The sequence below is a fragment of the Canis lupus genome, chromosome 27, assembly GCF_011100685.1.
Source record: "Canis lupus familiaris isolate Mischka breed German Shepherd chromosome 27, alternate assembly UU_Cfam_GSD_1.0, whole genome shotgun sequence".
NCBI classification, from domain to species: Eukaryota; Metazoa; Chordata; class Mammalia; order Carnivora; family Canidae; genus Canis; species Canis lupus.
Window position 1 is genome coordinate 10,073,243 of NC_049248.1, and position 20,694 is coordinate 10,093,936.

The 20,694-nt window shown below is 35.3% G+C and overlaps 1 protein-coding gene across 5 annotated transcripts; it reads right to left on the bottom strand.

Moving 5' to 3' along the window:
- Positions 1–4,520: 4,520 nt before the first annotated feature.
- On the bottom strand, positions 4,521–12,901 carry LOC100687968 (C-type lectin domain family 2 member F-like). Of its 5 annotated transcripts, XR_005379835.1 has the most exons (6): positions 12,734–12,901; positions 12,458–12,651; positions 8,587–8,744; positions 7,739–7,926; positions 6,809–6,915; positions 4,521–4,675 (listed from the first exon to the last, which is right to left on the bottom strand). XR_005379835.1 is itself a non-coding variant. In XM_038576761.1 (5 exons), exons 1-5 carry the CDS (start codon positions 12,798–12,800, stop codon positions 4,561–4,563), a joined length of 570 nt encoding a protein of 189 aa, XP_038432689.1. In that variant the 5' UTR covers positions 12,801–12,892; the 3' UTR covers positions 4,521–4,560. The 5 variants fall into 5 exon arrangements, 3 of the variants coding, with proteins under 3 accessions (XP_038432689.1, XP_038432690.1, XP_038432691.1); XR_005379834.1 differs by lacking the exon at positions 8,587–8,744 and having other exon boundaries at positions 12,734–12,895; XM_038576761.1 differs by lacking the exons at positions 8,587–8,744; positions 12,458–12,651 and adding an exon at positions 12,130–12,222 and having other exon boundaries at positions 12,734–12,892.
- Positions 12,902–20,694: the final 7,793 nt, after the last annotated feature.

The following is a 20,694-nucleotide window of genomic DNA, read 5'->3' on the forward strand; positions in this document are numbered from 1 at the left end:
TTCCATCTGAGGTCATTGCAATCTTATAAAAACCACTTTTGTACTTAGTACTTTTTTGTCCTTTTGCCTTCTGTGTGTTCTTGTATACCGCTTCTTTCTGTATTTTTTTTAATTTATTTTTTATTGGTGTTCAATTTACTAACATACAGAATAACCCCCAGTGCCCGTCACCCATTCACTCCCACCTCCCGCCCTCCTCCCCTTCCACCACCCCTAGTTCGTTTCCCAGAGTTAGCAGTCTTTACGTTCTGTCTCCCTTTCTGATATTTCCCACACATTTCTTCCCCCTTCCCTTATATTCCCTTTCACTATTATTTATATTCCCCAAATGAATGAGAACATATAATGTTTGTCCTTCTCCGACTGGCTTACTTCTTTCTGTATTTTTGATTCTATTTTCTGTGAATACATTTAGAGAGGGTCTATGAGTAGCAATTATTTTAAAGTTTTACATCTGAAAATTTTATCCAACAACTGATAGACTAAATTTAAAAACTGAATTTAAACATTTTCTCTTTTATGAATGTGAAAGAGTTTCTCTATCCTCTTTATGCAGCTGCTGATGAGAGATCTACCATCCAGAGAAAGATTTTCATTATCTTGGAGTTCATTTGATTTGTGTGTTTTCCTACTCTTTGAGGGCTTCAAGACTTTCCCTTTATTATTGATGTTTTGAAATTTAGTATCTATTATTAAATTATAAAAAATCCTTTTAATCATTTTTGCTCAGCACTGCATATGCTTTTTCAAATTTTAGGCTCATATTTTTCTTCAGTTATGTATTTTTTTCTTCTGCTACTGCTAAGAGTATGTCCATCCTCTTACACTTCACATACTCTTACACTTCTTACACTTTCTGGGGCTCCTTTATATACCATAGTTCTGAACTTTTTAAACACACAAATTTATTGTTTTGTTATTTTTCAATGATACCAAAGAGACCTATTCAGTGGCATGAGGATACAAATTCTATCTGATATGAAAAATTAGATAACAATTCATACTTGAACGTGTCTAGGTGTATGAGAAAACAGCATTCCACAGATATCTGCTTCCACCCTTAAAAACAAAAACCCCAGAGAAAAGTACAGAAGTGAGGAAAAAGCACATAGATTTGAGAAATTAATGCAAAGGACTGCTAGAAACTCCTTTGGAGTTCTAAGGCTACTCTATGTGCATGCAAGTGTGAGTGTGTGTGCATAAGTGTGCATAAACGGTGAGTGGTAAGGCTCAAGATTTGCATTTGGGAGATAAAGCAGTGCAAGGATACAAAAAAGAAAATGCATTTGGGGACAGTTTTTGCTTTTTGTTTTTGCTTTCTTGCATCTGGTCTTTGGACAATTATTACATGTTCTAGAGCCAAAAAACCACTCAGCCCTCCTGAGTATATGTGATGAGTATTCAAAAGCTATGCTGAAAAGAAAGACTGAATTTATTTTATTGTGGTAGAAAATATAATTTAGCATTTGAACCACTTTTAAGTAAATAATCAGTGGGATTACATATATTTATTAAATAAAGATCTTTCTAATCAAAATTTCTCAAAATTAAAATGGAGTGCTTTGTAAAACAGAGATATTATCACTAAGAATATTCTGGTATAGAAATTTCTGCTACACTCAGTTAATCTTTACACTTCTTCAAATGCCCTCTTCAGCCTCATTACATATCTTCAAGCCACTTTCCAGATTTTCTATTTTCTATAATATTAAGATGATGATTTCCTATAATATCAGCAAAAGACAAAGGATACCTAATGATTCTGAAAGTCAAGCTGACCCAAGTACAAACTTTTGGAAACATCTTCACTCATCGTAGCAAGACATTAGCTATTTCTGTCTATCCTTGGTCTGTGCAGGCCGAGACAGGGAAAGCAATCTTGTTTACAGGATTGGGCAAAACTGTGGTAAGTAACTTCTCTTTGTTGTAAAAGTACATTTAAAAAAACCTTTGTATTGTGATATAATACACACACTATAAAATTCACCCCAGATATCTTCATATTTGCAAGCTTTCTCTCAGAGAGATAAAATTCCATACGTTCTCCCAAATTTTGCATTACTTTACAGAAATGCTTCCTCTGCCTCATAAACTTTAGTAGTTTTCCTCTATAAGGGGTCAGCATTTTTAGGCTGTCCTGTATCTTGGGTTTTTTCTTTTCCCTTCATTCTCCCTCACTCAAGGAAACTTACTTGTCCTGTATATCTAGTTATCATGCCATGCAACATGCCGCTCTGGAGTGATCATAGCAAGTGTGGTGATTGACGAGATCAACATGAGAGAACTAGAAGGTGACTTGTATACATCTATCACGAGAAGGTTTCTATGTCTAACAATAGTGAAACAGTTGGCAATCAACTTACTCATTTAATCCAAGGAGAAGCAGTGTGAGTAAACAGTCACACCAGTTCAGATGAGAGATAAAAGTAAACAGGCTCATTAAGATAAAAATGGAAAATTGACTCATCCTTAAGTGTATACACATAAAAGTATCATGAAATTGACAAAATATTTTTGTCCTCAAAAAATAAAAATATTCCATGTAGCATATTTAGTAAGACACATGGAAAATCATATTTATTTTATTATGGCACTCCTTTATCTCATTCCTTATTTTTATAGAAAATCAAATATTTCCTAGTAATTACACACACACATTATTCAGTCTATATAGGTTCAAAGACAGTTCGTTATTAATGTGACCTTGAGAAAGCTGCTTAAACTCTGTTGCTCAGTTCTTTCTTCTACAAAATTGAGAACAAAAGTATACTTACCCGTAGGAATGTTACAATGATTGAATGAAGTACTACATGGAGAATACTTAGAATGATGACACCTGGCATTTATGTCAAGTCTCTATCTTCTATTATCTATCGATCCATCTGCCCACTCACACCCACACATGCCCACACATACACATACACACATATTCTGATACATCTATCACTTTAAAATCTACTTATGGATTTTATAGCATACATGCAAACTAAAATAGAACTGTATATTCTTTGAAGATTCTGTGTATGAAGATGTATTATGCTTTTAAATCATTTTCAGTTATTTTTAAATCATTTTAAGTCATTCATTGGTTAGATTACTGATCCACCTTAATGGTAAGAATCAGCATTTCTCTATGGATTTGTTATACAAATTTATGACAATCAAATTCTGTGCATGTCTCAGTGTTCTGTGCAGAGTCAGCTCCCTGTTTATTTCTGCAAAATTGAGAAGCTTATATACAGACACTACTGAACATCCACTAAGTTTTACTTAATCATATTAGGATAGTTGATCCATGCGGACATTTGGAAAGAGCTACTTTTGGAATCAGAAAGACCTGATTCTAATCTTGGGTCCCGAATTTGCTTCTTGGACTTCTGGAAAGTTACATGAACTCTCTTCATTGGATATTCTTTATTGGTCTTGTAGGAACACATAAATTCCTCATTTTCTTTGGAAGGCTATTAATGACAAAGTATGCTGGGCACAGAAAGGGCTGGGAAGCATCCAGTGACCTTGAACTTTTCTCCCCTTACATGCTCTCTTACAATTATGCATACACATATATTAAAGCACCTCACATTTTGTATTGCAATTACTCTTTCCTCCCAAGCCTGACAGAGGCAATCAAGTAGTTTAGCAAAGCCTAAAATAATCTTTCATTTGCTTATTATTTAAGAAAAATTGATATGAAATATTCTCAAAACATAATTACCTGTTATGCTTACAAATGTAAAAGAAAATATACATTTAAATATTAAAATGTGCACAAATTTTTAATGAAAACTAGATGTCGATCTTCACTTTTGGTCCCTTAGATTCCTGATCTGTGAAAGACCAGAGAAATCTCCATGATTTCTTCAAGTCTCCAGGGCTTTTTCCTCACATTCTACTCTCTAAATATTCATGTTTTGCTCACCATGACATATCCCAAAACCCAATTCCTTCAGTGGTTTCAGCAAGAACAAATCCATGTAATACAATTCTTCAGCTCAGTGGCTTGAATAAAAATCTAGGAAACCGTAAAAAATTGTATAAATTTATTTTCAGGGGATTTGGTCTCTGACGGTGATGCAAAGTAAGAAATCCTAATTAATCTCTGATTACTTCTCCCATGGCCTTCTTTCTGAGTTCTAAATGAGCTACATACCACTGAAGGTTGAATGGAACACCCAGCGCTCACTTCATGCCTTATCTCTTATCTTTTGTAGGCATATTTAATTGAATTTCAGATAAGTAGGGGAATCTTGCACTCATTTCTCTTTACCCTACAATCTGTTTCACTGAAGCATGCTGTTAAGTCAGTCATGAACAAAGACCACCATTACACCCTTAGGCTTCGACGCATCGACTAATGTGGTTTAGCAATATCATGTAAAAATTCAGTTTAGCTTCTTGACTTCTCAGATCTAAGTTATTTCAATGAAGATAAAGGTCATCTAAAATTTCATCAAGCAACTTAAAACATATGTTTAATGGGAAGGAAAATATATCCATATGAATTTATAATGCATAAAAGATCATTTTTCTTTAATTATTTTATTATGGGGGACCCTTTATCTAAAGACAAAGGGCTTCTCTGCTGCATATATATTTTATTGCATCATCACAGCTGGTACTGCTTATGCCCTTCTTAAACATGAAGGCACACGTTCCATTTCCTTCAATTTTGAACCTGGAACAAAATAAGAAGATTAATTATTTACTGAACCTCATGAAACATAACTAAGCACAGCCTAAAATATGTAACTTTGGTGATCATGTTTCAAAATATGCAATGAAAAAAGAGTAGAGAGAGTGCAATGAACTGCTTGTCTCCTCTTCATCACCTCAGGAAGATGGTGGGGGAAGAAACAAACACCAAGGAACTTCGCTGCCATAACAACAAAGAATTCTGGAACTTAATATGGTTTTACAATGTAGTAAACATTGCAAATCACTTTGTGAAGGATTAGATTCTTCCTTTTGTACATAAGAATAAAAATAAATATATTTAGCCATTTAAAGATCATATACAGGGAAAGTATAACTGATATTTTTATTGACTCCTCCTCCTCCTGCACATATTTAAAAACTGATCTATCTTAAGGCTGAAGTAGATGTTCAATTATCCATTTTATGAAACCAGTAGCATAGTAATACTGAAATATGTTTTCTTTACTTGATGGACTATGAAAAATGTAAATAATCATAAAATATCTAGAAAATATTTTCTAAATTTCTATTTTAGGTCATATGAAACATATGCAATTGAAAATTCAAAATGAGGAAAAGAAAAAGAACGTTGAGTTATGATGGATTTCTAGTTCTATGGCAATTAAAATGCTTTTAGCAACTTCATTTTCTGGTGAACTTTGTATCACTCACTGGTGTACACTTTTCTTTTAGGGTACCTTCAAACTTTTATCCTGTTTATTTCCAAAATATATGTCTATTTCTGTGCCTAGGCATATCCTAGTGCCAATTTTTATGGGCTTAATTATGTCCTTTCCAAATTCATATGACCTAACCCCTAGTAGCTCAATCATATTAAGAGATGAAGTGTTTAGGGAGGTGATTAAGTTAAAATGAGATCTCTAGAGCTCTAATCCAACATTACTGGTGTCCTCATAAAAAGAAATTTGGATGAAATAGGCATGTACAAAGAGGGAGGACCATGTGAAGACACAGAGGGAGAAGATGACTATCTACAAGACAAGGAGAGAAGCCTCAGAAGAAATAAACCCACCTGAAACCCTGATCTGGGATTTCTAGTCTCTAGAACTCTTGTGTACACTGTCTAGTCTACAATATTTGTTGCAGTTGCCACGACAACTAATATACCATCTTTACCCAACTTCTAGTTTTTACTTCTTCCTCATCTTTTTTTAAGTGGGACTGTATACAATATATAATAATCATATTAAACTGCCAATATTTTCTCTCTAGAAAATACTATGAGTATTAAGTTTGGTAGGCTGAAAGTTCAATTTATGTCATACTTTTTCTTATATTTTTCAAAGTTGGCTATATTATTATCCTCAAATCATTGTGTGTGTATTTTCACCTCAAACAATGATAACAGAAATTTCTCTATTATTAGAAAATCCTGCTATTTATCATGTCATATGCTTCATATAGTATGTAGCACAAAATGCCACAAAACTAGTACAGTTCCTATTTATAGTAGGTGCTAAATAAATTGCAGCTAGAGGTTCCCTCCATGGGACCTCAATATTCTTTATTTTGCCTTCTTCTCTCTGAAGTTGAAAAAGTTACATGTTTTAAAAACAAAAATGGAGGCAAGAAGTATAATTAAGTTCTCCAAGCTAAGGAACATAGAAAAGTTTGAAAATGTTAAATGAAGGTCATCTAGAGCATATGTTTTGTCTCTCACACTCAACCTCTTCCATTTCAGGACACCATTTTCAGGACACACTTTCAGTGTGGAAAGTGTAGGCTTGAATATACTCTCTCGGACTCCCCTATCAATGGTAGTCCACAGCAACAGCAAACAAACAAACAGAAGCAAGTCCTCAAGTGGAAAGAGGCAAGGATCAAACTAGTTTTTGTTTAGTCTTGGATAAAAAGAACACCTGTGGTACACATGTAGTATATACAGTCCAACATACCATATAAAAGGAGATGTTTATATTTGATGCCAAACCCTCATAAGGGCTATATATTTGTCTGAAGGTTCTCTTGGGCATCTATATATTGACAGTCTTTTTGGGAGATAATGTGGAGGAAACTATAGAGGTAGCTGATTATAGACTTAGAATCTGTACCATGCTTAACACATTTAATAATAAATGTTATTAAGGCTTACCAATTGTTGAATGCATCTTCATTTGCCCACATCCAGGGTGTGCTTGCATTTAGCTTCTTTAGTCCAATCCAATATGAAGAAGGTCCCAGGTAAGGCATCAAAGATTCCTTTTATGAAACACAGGGTACTATAGTGGATGTCTCCTAGTTTTCTCATTCTCACTACCTCCAATGCTATGGCCCTTCTTTGGGCCCATTATTCTCTTGCTAGGGTTATTGCAATAGCCTTCTACCATGGCACTCTGCTTTCATATTTACCACTCACTAACTCATCACAGTAAAGAAAATGATTCCTTTAAAATTTATCTCAGATCATGTTACACTTTTATGTTCTGCAATATCTCCCTATTTTACTTAAAGGAAAACCAAAGTATTTACTATAGCCTCCAAAACCCTAACCATCTGCATCCCTCACTTGCTCTCTCACTCTAGGCACATTGGCTGGTTTTTATTTTTTCTATTCCTTAAATATTCCAGGCATATACCTACCTTACGGTCCATCTTCTACATGTTTCTTCTTCCTGGGAAGCTTATCCCCCAGATATTCATTCCTCAGACTAACTCTCTTTTCCACTTTACAGTTTTGCTTAGTATCATTATCTCAATGAGAAAAGATTATCTAGATTACAGCCTACCCACTTAGAGACTCAATATCACTTATGTATCTCTATATCATACATATATTTTATTTATGTATATAAATATGCATATATACATATATCAAAATTTACTAACTTCTCATGTACTATGTAATTTACATACATTTATTATGATTATTTTTCATTCCCTGTCTCTTCCTTTGGGATGCAAGCTTCATAAAGGCAAAATCTTTGTTTTGTTGACTGATAGATCACACCCTTGAAGTATACCTGTCATAGAATAGCTACTTAATAAATTAAATGAGATTTATATTGCAAAGGAGAAATCTAACCACTTCATTCTTGGAGTTGAATATGGCCAGAGATCCACGATAGGCTATGCAGTTTGCTTGGCCATCTATCCAAGTTTTTTCATATTCAGATTGAAAGAAGCAATTATTACGGATTTGGTTCCAGCCTTTTGGACATATAGTTTCATCCTCAGAGCATGTATTGTCTTCAAATATCTTTGGATTTTTAACTAAAATTAACACAGTGGTGGAAAAAAATGAAGAAAGTGTAAGAGAAAGGATGAGTCTTAACCCTCAGAATAAAAGATATATTTCAGATTGAGGAAATATATTTTACTTCCATATTCAATTTAAATTATTTAACTTCAAAAGTCAACTCAGAAGAAGAAAAGATCAAGAACATAGCATGAAAGAAATCAGCATTGAAGAATGCAGGTGTATGCATTATTTAAGATAGCAATAGTGGACAAACAAACAAAGAAACTCAATCATCTCTAGCCAGTTTCTGCCCATTTATTTATAATACTGGGATTTTCTCTATTCATTTATTTCTTTTCCTATAATTTGCTGAAGTGCCTGGGACATGTCTCAATGTACATAAACCAATTGTCTATACACGTAACATTAGAGGACTGGCTTCCTATTGCTGGCTTAATTGAGACTAGATTGTCTTTCAAGAACAGCTTCCCCCCCCCACCCCCCAAAAAAGAATAGCTTTCCCTCAGAAGTTAAGGTTGTTGCTTTGTTTTTAAACACAAAACAATGCAAGGAAAAATATTTGGAATTTTACTACCTTTCTACTATCCACTTTTTATTTTCCAACTTATTGCATGCAACTAGTTGGATGAAGTTACTTGGTAAGGTATAGCCCTGAGAAAAACAAGGCTCACCAAAAGGACACCTCTTCACAGTTGAAATAAATTACTGCTTCATAGTCAAGCCTATGAATAAGAGAATTTTCAAACAAGACAAGAAACCAGCAGTGTAGGACAATTCATATGAGCCCTGGTATTAAAGCCAAGTGGAAAAATCGGGTCACCAAAATTACCTGTAAGTTCAAAATAATTTTAAAGTTTCAAGTTTAAATAAATAGCTAATATAGTACAAAACTCAAGTGCTTGGTTCAGAACCTGGGTTACCAGAAAACTCAAGTTTTGTCATTCATTCACTAATTCATTCATTCATCAACTACCAGTTGAGCTTCTATCATGTACCAGATATTTCTGTATGTCTAGGAATACAACAGTGTACATAACATACAAAAAATCCTTGCTTTTATGGGACTCACATATCTACTAAATTATATAGTTTGCTATAAAATATATTAGAGTAAAGGAGGTTAGGATTACTGGTGGAAAGAATTGCAATTTTAATGCAGTCGTCAGGATAGGATTTAACCAGAGGGTAATTTTACTAAACACTTGAAGGAGGTAGGCTAACGAGGGATATGCATGTATAGGGGAAGATCATCCCCAGCAAAGAGAAGAAACTGTACAAAGGCCAAGGTGAAATGCCTGGCTTTTCTCAAAATTGTGAGGATGCTTGTATGACTGAAGAAGACTGAGTGAAGGGAAAAGTAATAGGGGATAAAATCACAAAGGTAATTGGGTGAGTGAATCCAACAGAGTCTTGTGGACCGCTGGCAAGATTTTGGCATCATGCCAAGGAATGAAAAACTATTGCAGTATTTTAAGCATGTCTGATTTGGTTTTGAAAATTTGTTTAAAACATATTCTAGAAGTGTACTGTCCAGTAATTTAGCCACTAGCGACACACGGCCATTGATCATTTGAAATATGGCTAATCCAACTCTAAATGTCCTGTAAGTATAAAATACACACTTAATATCAAAAACTTTTTTAAAAGTGCAAAATTTTTAAAAATATCATTGATACATGGTAAAATGTTAACCTAAAATTGTCAGGAGGCAATAATTAAGCAAAAACATTTTTTTAAAGCAAAGAATTGCAATTCAGGGTATATAGATTTGAGTAGCAATCCAAATAGCATCCGACTAGGGAGCAAAAGTCAGGGGATTTTAAAGACAAAAAAAGGAATGTTTGTATATATTGTTTACAAAGAATTTTAATTGGTGCTGGTAGCAGAAAACTACTCTTGGCTAAGCATAATTGGTGGCTAAAGCTTTCAATGAGCAGAAGTCTGTAACTGTAGCAAGTTGCAGGAGTTTTTGCAGAGTCCTTGGAATATTTGGGGTTAGGCCCAGCTCAAAAGTTCAGGAGGACATATGTAAAGGCCCACCTTCTTAATGACCTCCTGGATACATTTTAAAACACCTTGACATAAAAGATTCCATTTTATTTTACTTTTCACACTGGGTTAAATAAAAAATGCAATGAAAACTATTTCATTTGCGTTTTACTTTTTCAGTGCAGCTTCTAAAATATAAATTACATTTGTGGCTCACATTTTTTCACGGGACAACTTTGCTATAAGAGGTAAAGGGCAGAAGAAGGAAGAACATTTAGAAAAGAAGATGTTGGCTAGGTACAAGATGATAGCAGAAGTAGTGAAAAGTACACAAATTCTATTATATTTTGAAAGACCAGGAAGAATTTGCTGATTATTTGGGGGAATATGGGAGGGAGGAAAAAAAAGAGTCAAATACGACTATAAGGTTTGTTTAAAAATTAGAAAGACAAAGTTGCTATTTTTTGAAATAAGGAAGATCACAGATAGAAGGGGTTGTGTGAGAGAGAGACAGACTAAGATTTTAGCTGGGACAATGTTAAGTGAGAAGTTTATTAGACAGTCCACTCGGTGGATTTAAAAATTTGGAATCCAGAGAAGAGACCCAGATTGGAGATATGTATTTGGAGGTCATCAGAATTTATGTGACTAAGTTGTAAGTATAGTATGGTTCAGATTGCCAAAGGTGCAAGCGTAGATAAAGAAGGGATCTGTTCAGAGACTGAGCCCCAGGGCACCCCAAAATTAAGATGTCAGGGATAAATGAAAGAATAAGCAAATGAAAACTGGGAGAAGCAATAAGTTAGGAAGAAAGCAAACCATGGGAGAATGGTGTCTTGGAAGACAAATGAATAAATTATTTCCAGGAGGAGAGACTGCTGGATGCTGCAAAGAAGTCAAATAAGAGGAAAACTGAGAATCGAATGTATTTAGCAATGCAGAAGTTGCCAATGAGCTTGAAAGACAAATTCAGCAGAAGAAAAAGGAAGTGGAGCCTGACCAGAGTAAATTTAACAGAAAACGGGAAGACAGAACAACTTAGCAAAAATTTTTTTCAAGGGTGTTGCTGTAACGAAGGAAAAAGAAAGAAATTGGTAGCTAAAGAGTGAAGACTAATGAATTTTTTTAAGGTAGGAGAGAGAGATGTCACCATAATGTATCCCCATTGCTGATGGGGATGTTGCAGGTGTGGGTGAAAAAGCTATAATGTAGGAGAGAGAGAGAGGAATATTATAGTCATATAGCTGATTGGGTGAGAAGCTATAGAAACTAGTGTAGAACATGAATGCTCACTCTACAGTACCAAGATTCTAGACAGAGTATATGGGTAGGGATAAAGGTAAGAAAGTAGTCATGGTCATGAGAGAATTGGGAAGTTTTCTTATAATTTCTATAATTATTATAATTTATGAGGTAAAATGGAAAGCAAAAATATAGACTTGAGAGTGAAGATGAAGAAAGAGCCATTAAAGGTCTGGAAAAAAAGAAGAAAGTATAAACTAATTATCTATGGACATAAGATAATTAATGCTGTAAGGGAAAGGTGATACAACTGCTAATCCTCACCCACTTCTTTTGAACTCTATCACATTTACACTTGATAGGATTCTGACACTCATGTTCTTTCTCTCATCTAAGGCATTCTCTCATAAATGCCTGCTTGACTTTAAGGTTCAGGACAAATACCTTTTTCTTCCCAAAGTCTTGCTTGACTACCAAAAGCAGACTTATAATCTCCTCTTCTTCTTCATATTGAACATTCTTCTATTTAGCAATTATTTTATTGTTAGTATTTGCTTACATGCTTGTTTCTTCCATCAAAGATTAATTCCTTTCAGTCCAAAATCCCTCCTCATTTTTTTTTAAAATTTCGGTGGCATCATTTCCTGGTACTATGCCTAAAGTTCAATAGATATTAACAGAGTAATCTTTCTATAGGGCATCTGGTAGAGTATGTGACTCTTCATCTGAGGGTTGGAAATTGGAGCTCCACATTGGGGTGTAGAGATGACTTTAATAAATAGATAAATACACTTAAGAAAAGAATAATCTTTATAGAAGGCAAAGCAGATGACTAGGTTAGAAAAGCAATTAGATGCTCTGGCTGGGAGAATGCTTTCTGATTCCAATTGTTCAATGTTAGGGAAGAAGAGGCTAGTCAGTGGTATCAGACTGAAGCAATGATAATACAGTTTACATATTTTTAGCAGAAATTGTTTACTTACATTTTCTAGGAAATCCTAACATTGCCCAAAGAAGAAAAACAATGCCTCCACATATCATACTTGACATGACTAGCATTTTCTTCGTTATTATACCTAAGGAAGATTCATGTCATTGTTTATATTCTATAGAAAAGCAACAAGCAAGGAAACAGAAAACTCAAGTAAAATTTACCTTTTTCTCTATCTTCTATATGTGCTACTCTTCACAATACAGCAATTAATATCAGAAGAGTGAGAAAGGGTTTTCAGAGCTAACTTCTCAGCAGCAAGTCTCAAAAGTGCTTTGGCTCCACTTTTTAGAGCCATTTCTGATAACTACTTTACTTACTCAATCTTCTTGCCTTGGATCCAGAACAGAAAACCAAACTTCATCCTGGTATTTTTTATTGCTGCCTCTTCCAAGGGGGAAAAATCAGGTGGAGAGGGGTGGATCCACCATTTCTTTGAAGTCTTTTTTTTCATTAATGAAATGATGGCCCTTTTTATTTAAAGGCCAGATTATGAACAATCAAAGAACACAAGCTGAGAATCAAGAAAAGAAGCTAGGATAATCACGGGAGGCTCAGTTCTTATACCCGAGGGCAAGATCTGTGGCCCCCCTTACCTGGCCTCTTGACCTCCTGCTCCACAACCTCCACCCCATCCGTATTTTCAATCGCTTCGCCTTCCATCTCCAAGGCTCATGGAAAAGGCTGTTGGGCTAGGAGGCTGGAACAGTAACGGCTTGCAGGCAAGCACCAACTGCTACCCTTTTACCGGGGGTGTGGGCTCAACAGCCTGGGATTGGCTGGACCGCCGAGAGGACTCTGAGAATTCAGTCTCTGATTAGCTCCTTACCTCCCACCTGCTAACTCTCCTGAACAGGAAGAGTCCCATACTCCTCATTTGGGGTGCCTTTATATAGTCTCCCTAAAAATCACAAAGTTTTACAACATATTGTAACCTGTGCATGTTTGCCAGAACCACAGGGTGACTTTTCTCCCGACTTTTTAAAATACATTTTTTTTCTATTCTTCTTAATTTTTAAGTTCTAAGTTTACCTGTGGACTGCTTAGGAAAATTTGATATAAAGAAACATGTTTTTACATATTTTCATAGTATTTGAATGAAAGTTTGTTTCATATACAGGTAGTCCTCCCTTTGCACAGTGGAATAGGATGATAAAAATGACACAGAAGCTAAAATGATGCCATACTATTTTAATAATCAGAGGGGAAAATTATTATTGTTCCTGGACTTAAAATTTTTAAAAAATATTCAAAACCCTGTTAATCTCCCTCAGAAACATACAGGGGATAAAAAATACTATAAAACTATTTTTAAGAACATTGTACCTAAAACATCAGAAACACTGAGAATTCAAATCCTTTTATTTTTTTAAAAAGCCTGAAAACTTACAAAAGGTACTTTAAAAATAAAACTGTACCACTGTCTTACACCATATATAAAAATATACTCAAATGGATTAAGGACCTAAATGTAAAACACAAAACCATAAAACTCCTAAAAGAAAGCGAAGATAGAGGGGGATCCCCGGGGGATCCCCTGCATGGCTCAGCGGTTTGGCGCCTGCCTTTGGCCCAGGGAGCGATCCTGGAATCCCGGGATCGAGTCCCACGTCGGGCTCCTGGCGTGGAGCCTGCTTCTCCGTCCTCCTGTATCTCATGCCTCTCTCTTTCTCTCTCTACATCTATCATGAATAAATAAATAAATCTTAAAAAAAAAAAAGCATAGATAGAATTTGATGGACATTAGTCTTACCAACGTTTTTCCAGATATGCCTTCTCAGGCAAGGGAAGCAAAGCAAATATAAACTATTTGCTACATCAAACTAAAAAGCTTTTGCACAGCAAAGGAATCCATCAACAAAATGAAAAGACAACCTACTGAATGGGAGAAGATAGTTGCAAATGTTATATCTGATAAAGGATTAATAACCAAAATATATGAAGAATTCATACAACTTAACACCAAAAAAGCTTAAATAATCATATTTTTAAATGGGCAAAGAATCTGAATAGATATTGCCAAAGAAGACACACAGATGTCCAAGAGATACATGAAAAGAGGCCCAATGTCACTAATCATCAGGAAAATGCAAATCAAAACCATAATGAGATATCAGCTTACACCTGTCAGAATGGCTAGTATTGAACAGACAAGAAATAACAAATGTTGATAAGAATGTAGAGAAAAAGGAACTTTCATGAACTGTTGGTGGGAATGTAAATTGGTGTAACTACTGTGGAAAACAGTTTGGAAGATCCTCAAAAAATTAAAAATAGAAATATACAATCCAGTAATTCCATTGTTGGGTATTTATGCAAAGAATGAAAATACTAATTTGAAAAGTTATGTGCACAGCTATGTTCACTGCAGTTTTATTTATAATAGCCAAGATATGGAAGCAACTTAAATGTCCATTGATAGATGAATGGATAATGAAGATATAGCATATACACAATAGAAAATTACTTAGCCATAAAAATGATGAAATCTTGCCATTCGTGACAACATGAATGGACCTAGAAGGTATTATTCTGAATGAAATAAGAATGACAAAGATAAATGCCATATGATTTCACTTATATGTGGAATCTAAAACAAAAACAGACTCATAAATATAAATAATAAACTGAGGTTCCAGGGTAAAGGCGGATGGAGAATACTAATGGTGAAGTTTACAAACTTCTACTTGTAAAACCAATAAGTCACAGGGATGAAAAGTAAAGCATAGGGAATATGGTCAGTAATATTAAAATAACTTGGTATGGTGACACATGGTAATTACACTTACTATGGTGAGCATTGGGTAATGCGTAGAATTGTCAAATTACTATATTGTACACCTGAAACTAGTATAATATTGTATATCAACTATACTTCAATACATTTTTTTAATTAAAAAAACCGGAGTACTTTGAACAGCCTTGCTTCTTGCTGTGTAATATGGAGCCAGTATCTTTTCTATGCTTTCTTAAACTTTCATACTTCTAAGTTTGAATGGGCTTTCAACATTTTATTTTTTTGCATTTGGAATGTCATGAAATATCTCTGAGAATCCCTTTTATATAAAATTTTTATGGATATAATTTCTCTGGGACATCTCCATCTTTTTCATCACAACCATGTCCCTTGTTTATGTAGAATATTGCTTTCAAAATTCCTCTGACTACATATCTACAATCTGTCCAAAAGTAGAAGTAACATGTTCATGACAATCTATTTCTTTCTACTTGTCTTTCTATTTTCTATTTGACTTTGACTTTCAGCATTACTGCTTTTTGTTGCTTTGCTGCATTTTCATAATTGACTAGCTAGTTCCCTCTTTTGCTTAAATTTTGTAAAATATCAAATAATTTATCACTGTGAGATGAAGAGGTAACATAAGTTTATACTTAACTAAAGACAGATGCACACTAATCAATCATTGACAGACTTACAAGGACATGACATGACTGGTCATTGTTCACAATGCGTATCTGTTTCACACATCGTGACTTGTAGGCTGAAAAACTAGCAGTGAAGCTTTTACTTTATACAATTAGAGTAAATACACTGTAAATATAAATATGCATAAGTATACTGTAAAACTAAAATTTGAGTTGGTGTCATTTAATTAAATCAGGACATCTGAAATTTGTGCAATCAGACCATAAAAAGTAATACACAATCACCCCTAATACATACAGACATTCTTTTGCAAAGGTACTTATAAAAATAAAAATATATACACATATATACATAAACATACATCATGTACATAGATACTTTACACATATATTATGGACTGTGTACTTACAAAATTCATATGTTGAAACCCTACCTTCCTAATGTGATGGTATTAGGAAATGAAATTTTTGATAGGCAATTGGATTTTTTAAAAATATTTTATTTATTTATTCATGAGAGACACACAGAGACACAGGCAGAAGGAGAAGCAGGCTCCATGCAGGGAGCACGATGCAGGATTCGATCCTGGAACTCTGGGATCATGGCCTGAGCCAAAGGCAGACGCTCAACAGCTGAGCCATCCACACATCCCGGTAATTGGATTTAGATGAGATAATGGGGGGAGGAGCTTCCATAATGGAGTGTAGGTGTGTGTATCTCCCACCCATGTTTATTTTTGTCTACTCAATCTGGTGATTAGGGCATTAAGGATTTATTACTACAATGTAGACCCCCTGCTAAATATTAGTGGGAATGTAAAATGGTGCAAATGCTATGGAAAACAGTATGGTAGTCCTTCAAAAATTAAGCATTGCATTACTGCATGATCCAGTAATTCTATTCCTGGGTATATATTCTCAAAGAATTAAAAACAGGATTTTTAAGAGATATTTGCAAACCTCATAACAGCACTATTCACAATAGCCAAAAGGTGAAAGTATCCCAAGGATCTGTTGATGAGTGAATTAATAAAATGTGACTTACACATACAGTGGAATATTCTTCATCTTTAAAAAGGCAGAAAATTCTGACAACATGGATGAGTCTTGAGGACATAATGCTAAGTGAAATAAGCCAGTAATGAAAAAACAAACACTTTATGACTCCACTTATATGAGGGTACTAGACTAGTCCAATTCAAAGAGACAACAGTAGGATGATAGCCAGGTACGGGGGGGGGGAAAGTTGTTTCTCAAGGAGTATAAAGTTCAGTTTTGCAACATGAAAAGAGTTTTTGAGACTGGTTGCTCAACAATGTAACTGTACTTAACACTCCTAAACTGTACACTTCAAAATAGTTAAGATGGGAAAAGCATTCCAGTGTATAAATACACATGCTTCAGTTTTGTACTATTTTACTTCACTTGCTGTGACAGCCTGGATTTAGAAGTTTGTGCCATGAGGTTTCTTTTCCTAACAAACTGACCTGGAAAACATATCAGTGGCTATGCACTTGCTTCATTCAGTCAGCTTTCTGTGACTTATGAAGGCCAGAGTCCAAAGTATTAGCAGCAAGCCATTCTGTAAACACAATGAATTTCCTGACGCCTTTCAGTCACCTGGAAAATATTAACTGGGCACTAAATACTTGATAAATATGAAGAAAAAACATGAAATGAAGTAATGTAGGGGTCAACTGATATGTGTGCAGAGGGGTAGGGAGAACATATGTCAGGGTGGGTGGTCAGGATAAACCTTCCTTCTCACTGAAGAGTTTTTGCAGCCTATATATATATATATATATATATATATATATATATATATATATATATTTGTTCCTGTTTTTCTAGTCAACCTCCCCTTAGGTTTATGTATAGGGTGACCAACCAGATTTAGCAAATTAAAATATAGAATTCCCAGTCAAATTTGAATTTCAGATCAATAACAAATATTGCAAATGCAACAAATGAAAATGTTGCATGAGGCATACTTACTTTGAAAAAAAAAAAACACTTTTAATCAGAGTTTCAAAATTAACTAGAGGTATTGCATTTTATCTGACATTCCTACTTAGGTCACAAGATTTTGTCTTATCTTTTAAGTTGATAAGAGCTCCAGGGGCTTGGTTTGGGGTTTTTCTCAGTCCTCTGCTTTTGCCTATCAGAGAGCCCTTAGGGACAGAGGGTAGGAGAGGACTATGCAGCAAAGGAAAGATGGATTGCTACCCTTTCAAGGGCAGAAAGGACTCGTGAAAGGGAAAATGGGAAAAGTGGGAAAAGACAACATAGGACCCGAAGAATTGAGTGCAGGCTGTTTATTTGAAGGGTAACAGAAACAGTGAAGAAACATGGAGATGTGAAACAGGATGTGTGTCAAGCAAGCACCCACTGTGAATAACCAGAGTTCCGTTTAGCAAAGCACATCTGATAGGCAGTGTAAATACTATCAGGATACTTTTCAGTCTTTTCCTCAGTAATATAAAAACGTTTCTGTTTCATTTCCAACTTAATGAATCCACTAGTGGCCTGAGAGGAAGAATTTTATTCCATAGGGAGGCATTTCCAGGTGGGACTTCATGTCTTTTGTACAGTGACTACTGTTCATCTCTCCAATCCTTCATCATTCTCAAACATTCAGCATTGGGTGAGGTCTGTAAAGTGTCTGTAAGTGGATGTGTTGCACGCTGTGTCTGCAGCAATTAGGGGTTCTATGCGCTCATATAAACCCACACTCTGCCTTTAGCAACTGGTTAAAAGCTTTACCCTATTTTTTTTATAATAGTTTATATGAGTTGCTTTTTTACCCCAAGTAGGCAAGCCCTGTCTCTTTCCTTAAGTGTTAGCTTAGTTGGCTGCCCCATGACCTCAGACCTCTGAGGAATTTAAGAGAAGTTATGAATTTGCAGATTATCCAGGTTTATTCTGTTGTAAAAGCAGGAGTGACATACTTTCTCATTTTCTACATGCTGAAGGTAATGGAGTCTCTCCCTGCAGTGGCTGTTGTCCCAGTGATTCAGCCTTATAACCTTCATAGGTTGAAGTGTTCGCTCAACTGCAATGGAATAAATATCAGCCACACTTTAGAATCAAGACAAGAATGAGATGAGAAGATTAACTCATCCAATATTGATTTGCTTCAGGTTTAGCCCCTGTAAGTCTCCGAAGTAACTAGCTACAGGAAAGCTCTTAAGACATTCAATTTGGAGGGTGTACCTGAGTGAGGACTCACATGACAGGTTCTGACACAGCTTATGGTTACAGACATAAGGGGTGGGCTGGTGGTTTCTGTGGTGAAAATACCCAGGCAGCAGCATAGGGAAGAAGCAAGATTTCCCTGTGTTATAACATCATGACCAAAATTCTTAAAATATAGCCCTTCATAAAGCCAGCAAAGAAGCTGCTTATTCCCTAGCCATGTGCCTAAAACACCCAGAATTTCTTACCTGGAGGGGAGACTGGGTCTCTCAGTTGGTTAAGTGTCTGACTTTTGCTCAGGTCATGATCTCAGGGTCCTAAGACGGAGTCTCACCTGGAGCTGGCCTCAAGCCCTCAGTCTGGCTCCCTGCTCAGTGGGGGGTCTACTTGGGATTCTCTCTCTCCCTCTGCTTGTTCTCTTTCTATCTCTCTCTCAAATAAATAAATAAAATCTTTTTAAAAATTCTCCTACCTAGAGTTTGATACTCAAACTCCCAATTTCTGTGCATTACTCCATAGTGTGAAGGCTGAGAGGGAAGTTTAGTAACTGTTATTCCTTCTGCATCTATGATACTGTCTCTCACACATGTTGTTTCAGAAAAACTGGTATAGATGTATTGTCTGACCATTAGCTTTTGTACATATGCTCAGGGGGGTTCATATGATGAGCAGCTGGGACATCTTTAGTTCTGGTCATAGAACTGTGGCTACTATCACATGAAGTCTCCTACAACAAAATCAGTATAAATGTTGAACAAAATAAAAAAAAATAAAGAACCCAACAAGACAAAACTTGAGAGATTCCAACTGATTGAGATTTACTGCTTCTATTGTACCTGCCTGCCAGGAAAACAGAAAAACAAAACAAAAACAACCTTTTTATTGAAAGATATCATTCATAATCTTAACTGTTTTTACATACAATGTCTGGCATTTGATAGAAAATTACAGGGGGATGTCAAATTATGGTAAAGAAGATGCTGGAATAAGAAGGGAAATATGAACATGGTATGAAAAGAAAGCTATGATTCTAGTTTAGATCACATGTTCCGTTAAATGTAGAGAGACTATATTTAGTGATGGCTTTTTGTAACTGTATTTTTCCACTTTCCTTCTACCCCAACTTGCTACTTTATATGAAGTGCATATGTGCTAGTTACTATTATAGGTTCTGTGATGGTGAATGTTATGTGACAATTTGACTGCACTAAGGTGCCCAAATAGCTGATAGAACATTATTTCTGGGTGTGTCTGTGAGAGTATGTCCTAAGGATATTAGCATTTAAATCAGTAGACTCAGTAAAGAAACTTGTCCTCACCAATCTAGATGATCTAATTTATAAAGGGCCTGCTTAGAACAAAAGAGAGAGAGAGATCGAAAGAGAGACAGTAGCAAATTCTCCCTTTCTTTCTCTCTGCTTGAGCTGAAATATCCATGTTTACCTACACTTGAACATTGGAGGTGTTGGTTCTCAGGCTTTGACTCAGACAGAGACTTCTATCATTGGCCTCCCTATCCTCTACTCCCCTCCAACCTTCAATCTTCAGGTCTTAGGACTCAGACAATGACACCATCAGATCTCCTGGTTCTTCAATTTTCAAATGACAGATCCTGGGACTTCTTGGCCTCCATAATCATGCAAGCCAATTCTAATAATAATGATGATGATAATGATAACAATAATGATAATATACATATCCCCTATATTTATTCCTTTAAGTCTATGCACATCTTACAAATTGGCCCTTTATTTTATCCTTTTCAAACTGCTCTTTTAATGCATATGCTTGTTTTTTCTCTTTTGATCCTGATTGTGGATTTTTTTTTGAACCTAGTATGTCACTATCACTGTGGTCTTTCAACTCAATTATGTGACTGAAAATATAAGATTTACTAATAAGAATTAGGAAGGAACTTACTCAAAAACAATCATTCCCAAGCCCTCACCTCCAGTTTGTACATTTGATCAGTAAATGA

Excerpts from the sequence above, each read along its gene's own strand:
- LOC100687968 (XM_038576761.1), bottom strand. The coding sequence starts at position 12,800 with ATGGAAGGCGAAGCGATTGAAAATACGGATGGGGTGGAGGTTGTGGAG. Across the intron at positions 7,927-12,129 it reads GTTAGGATTTCCTAGAAAAT|TTAAAAATCCAAAGATATTT; the intron begins GTAAGTAAACAA and ends TGTTAATTTTAG. Across the intron at positions 6,916-7,738 it reads TCAACTCCAAGAATGAAGTG|GAATCTTTGATGCCTTACCT; the intron begins GTTAGATTTCTC and ends GTTTCATAAAAG.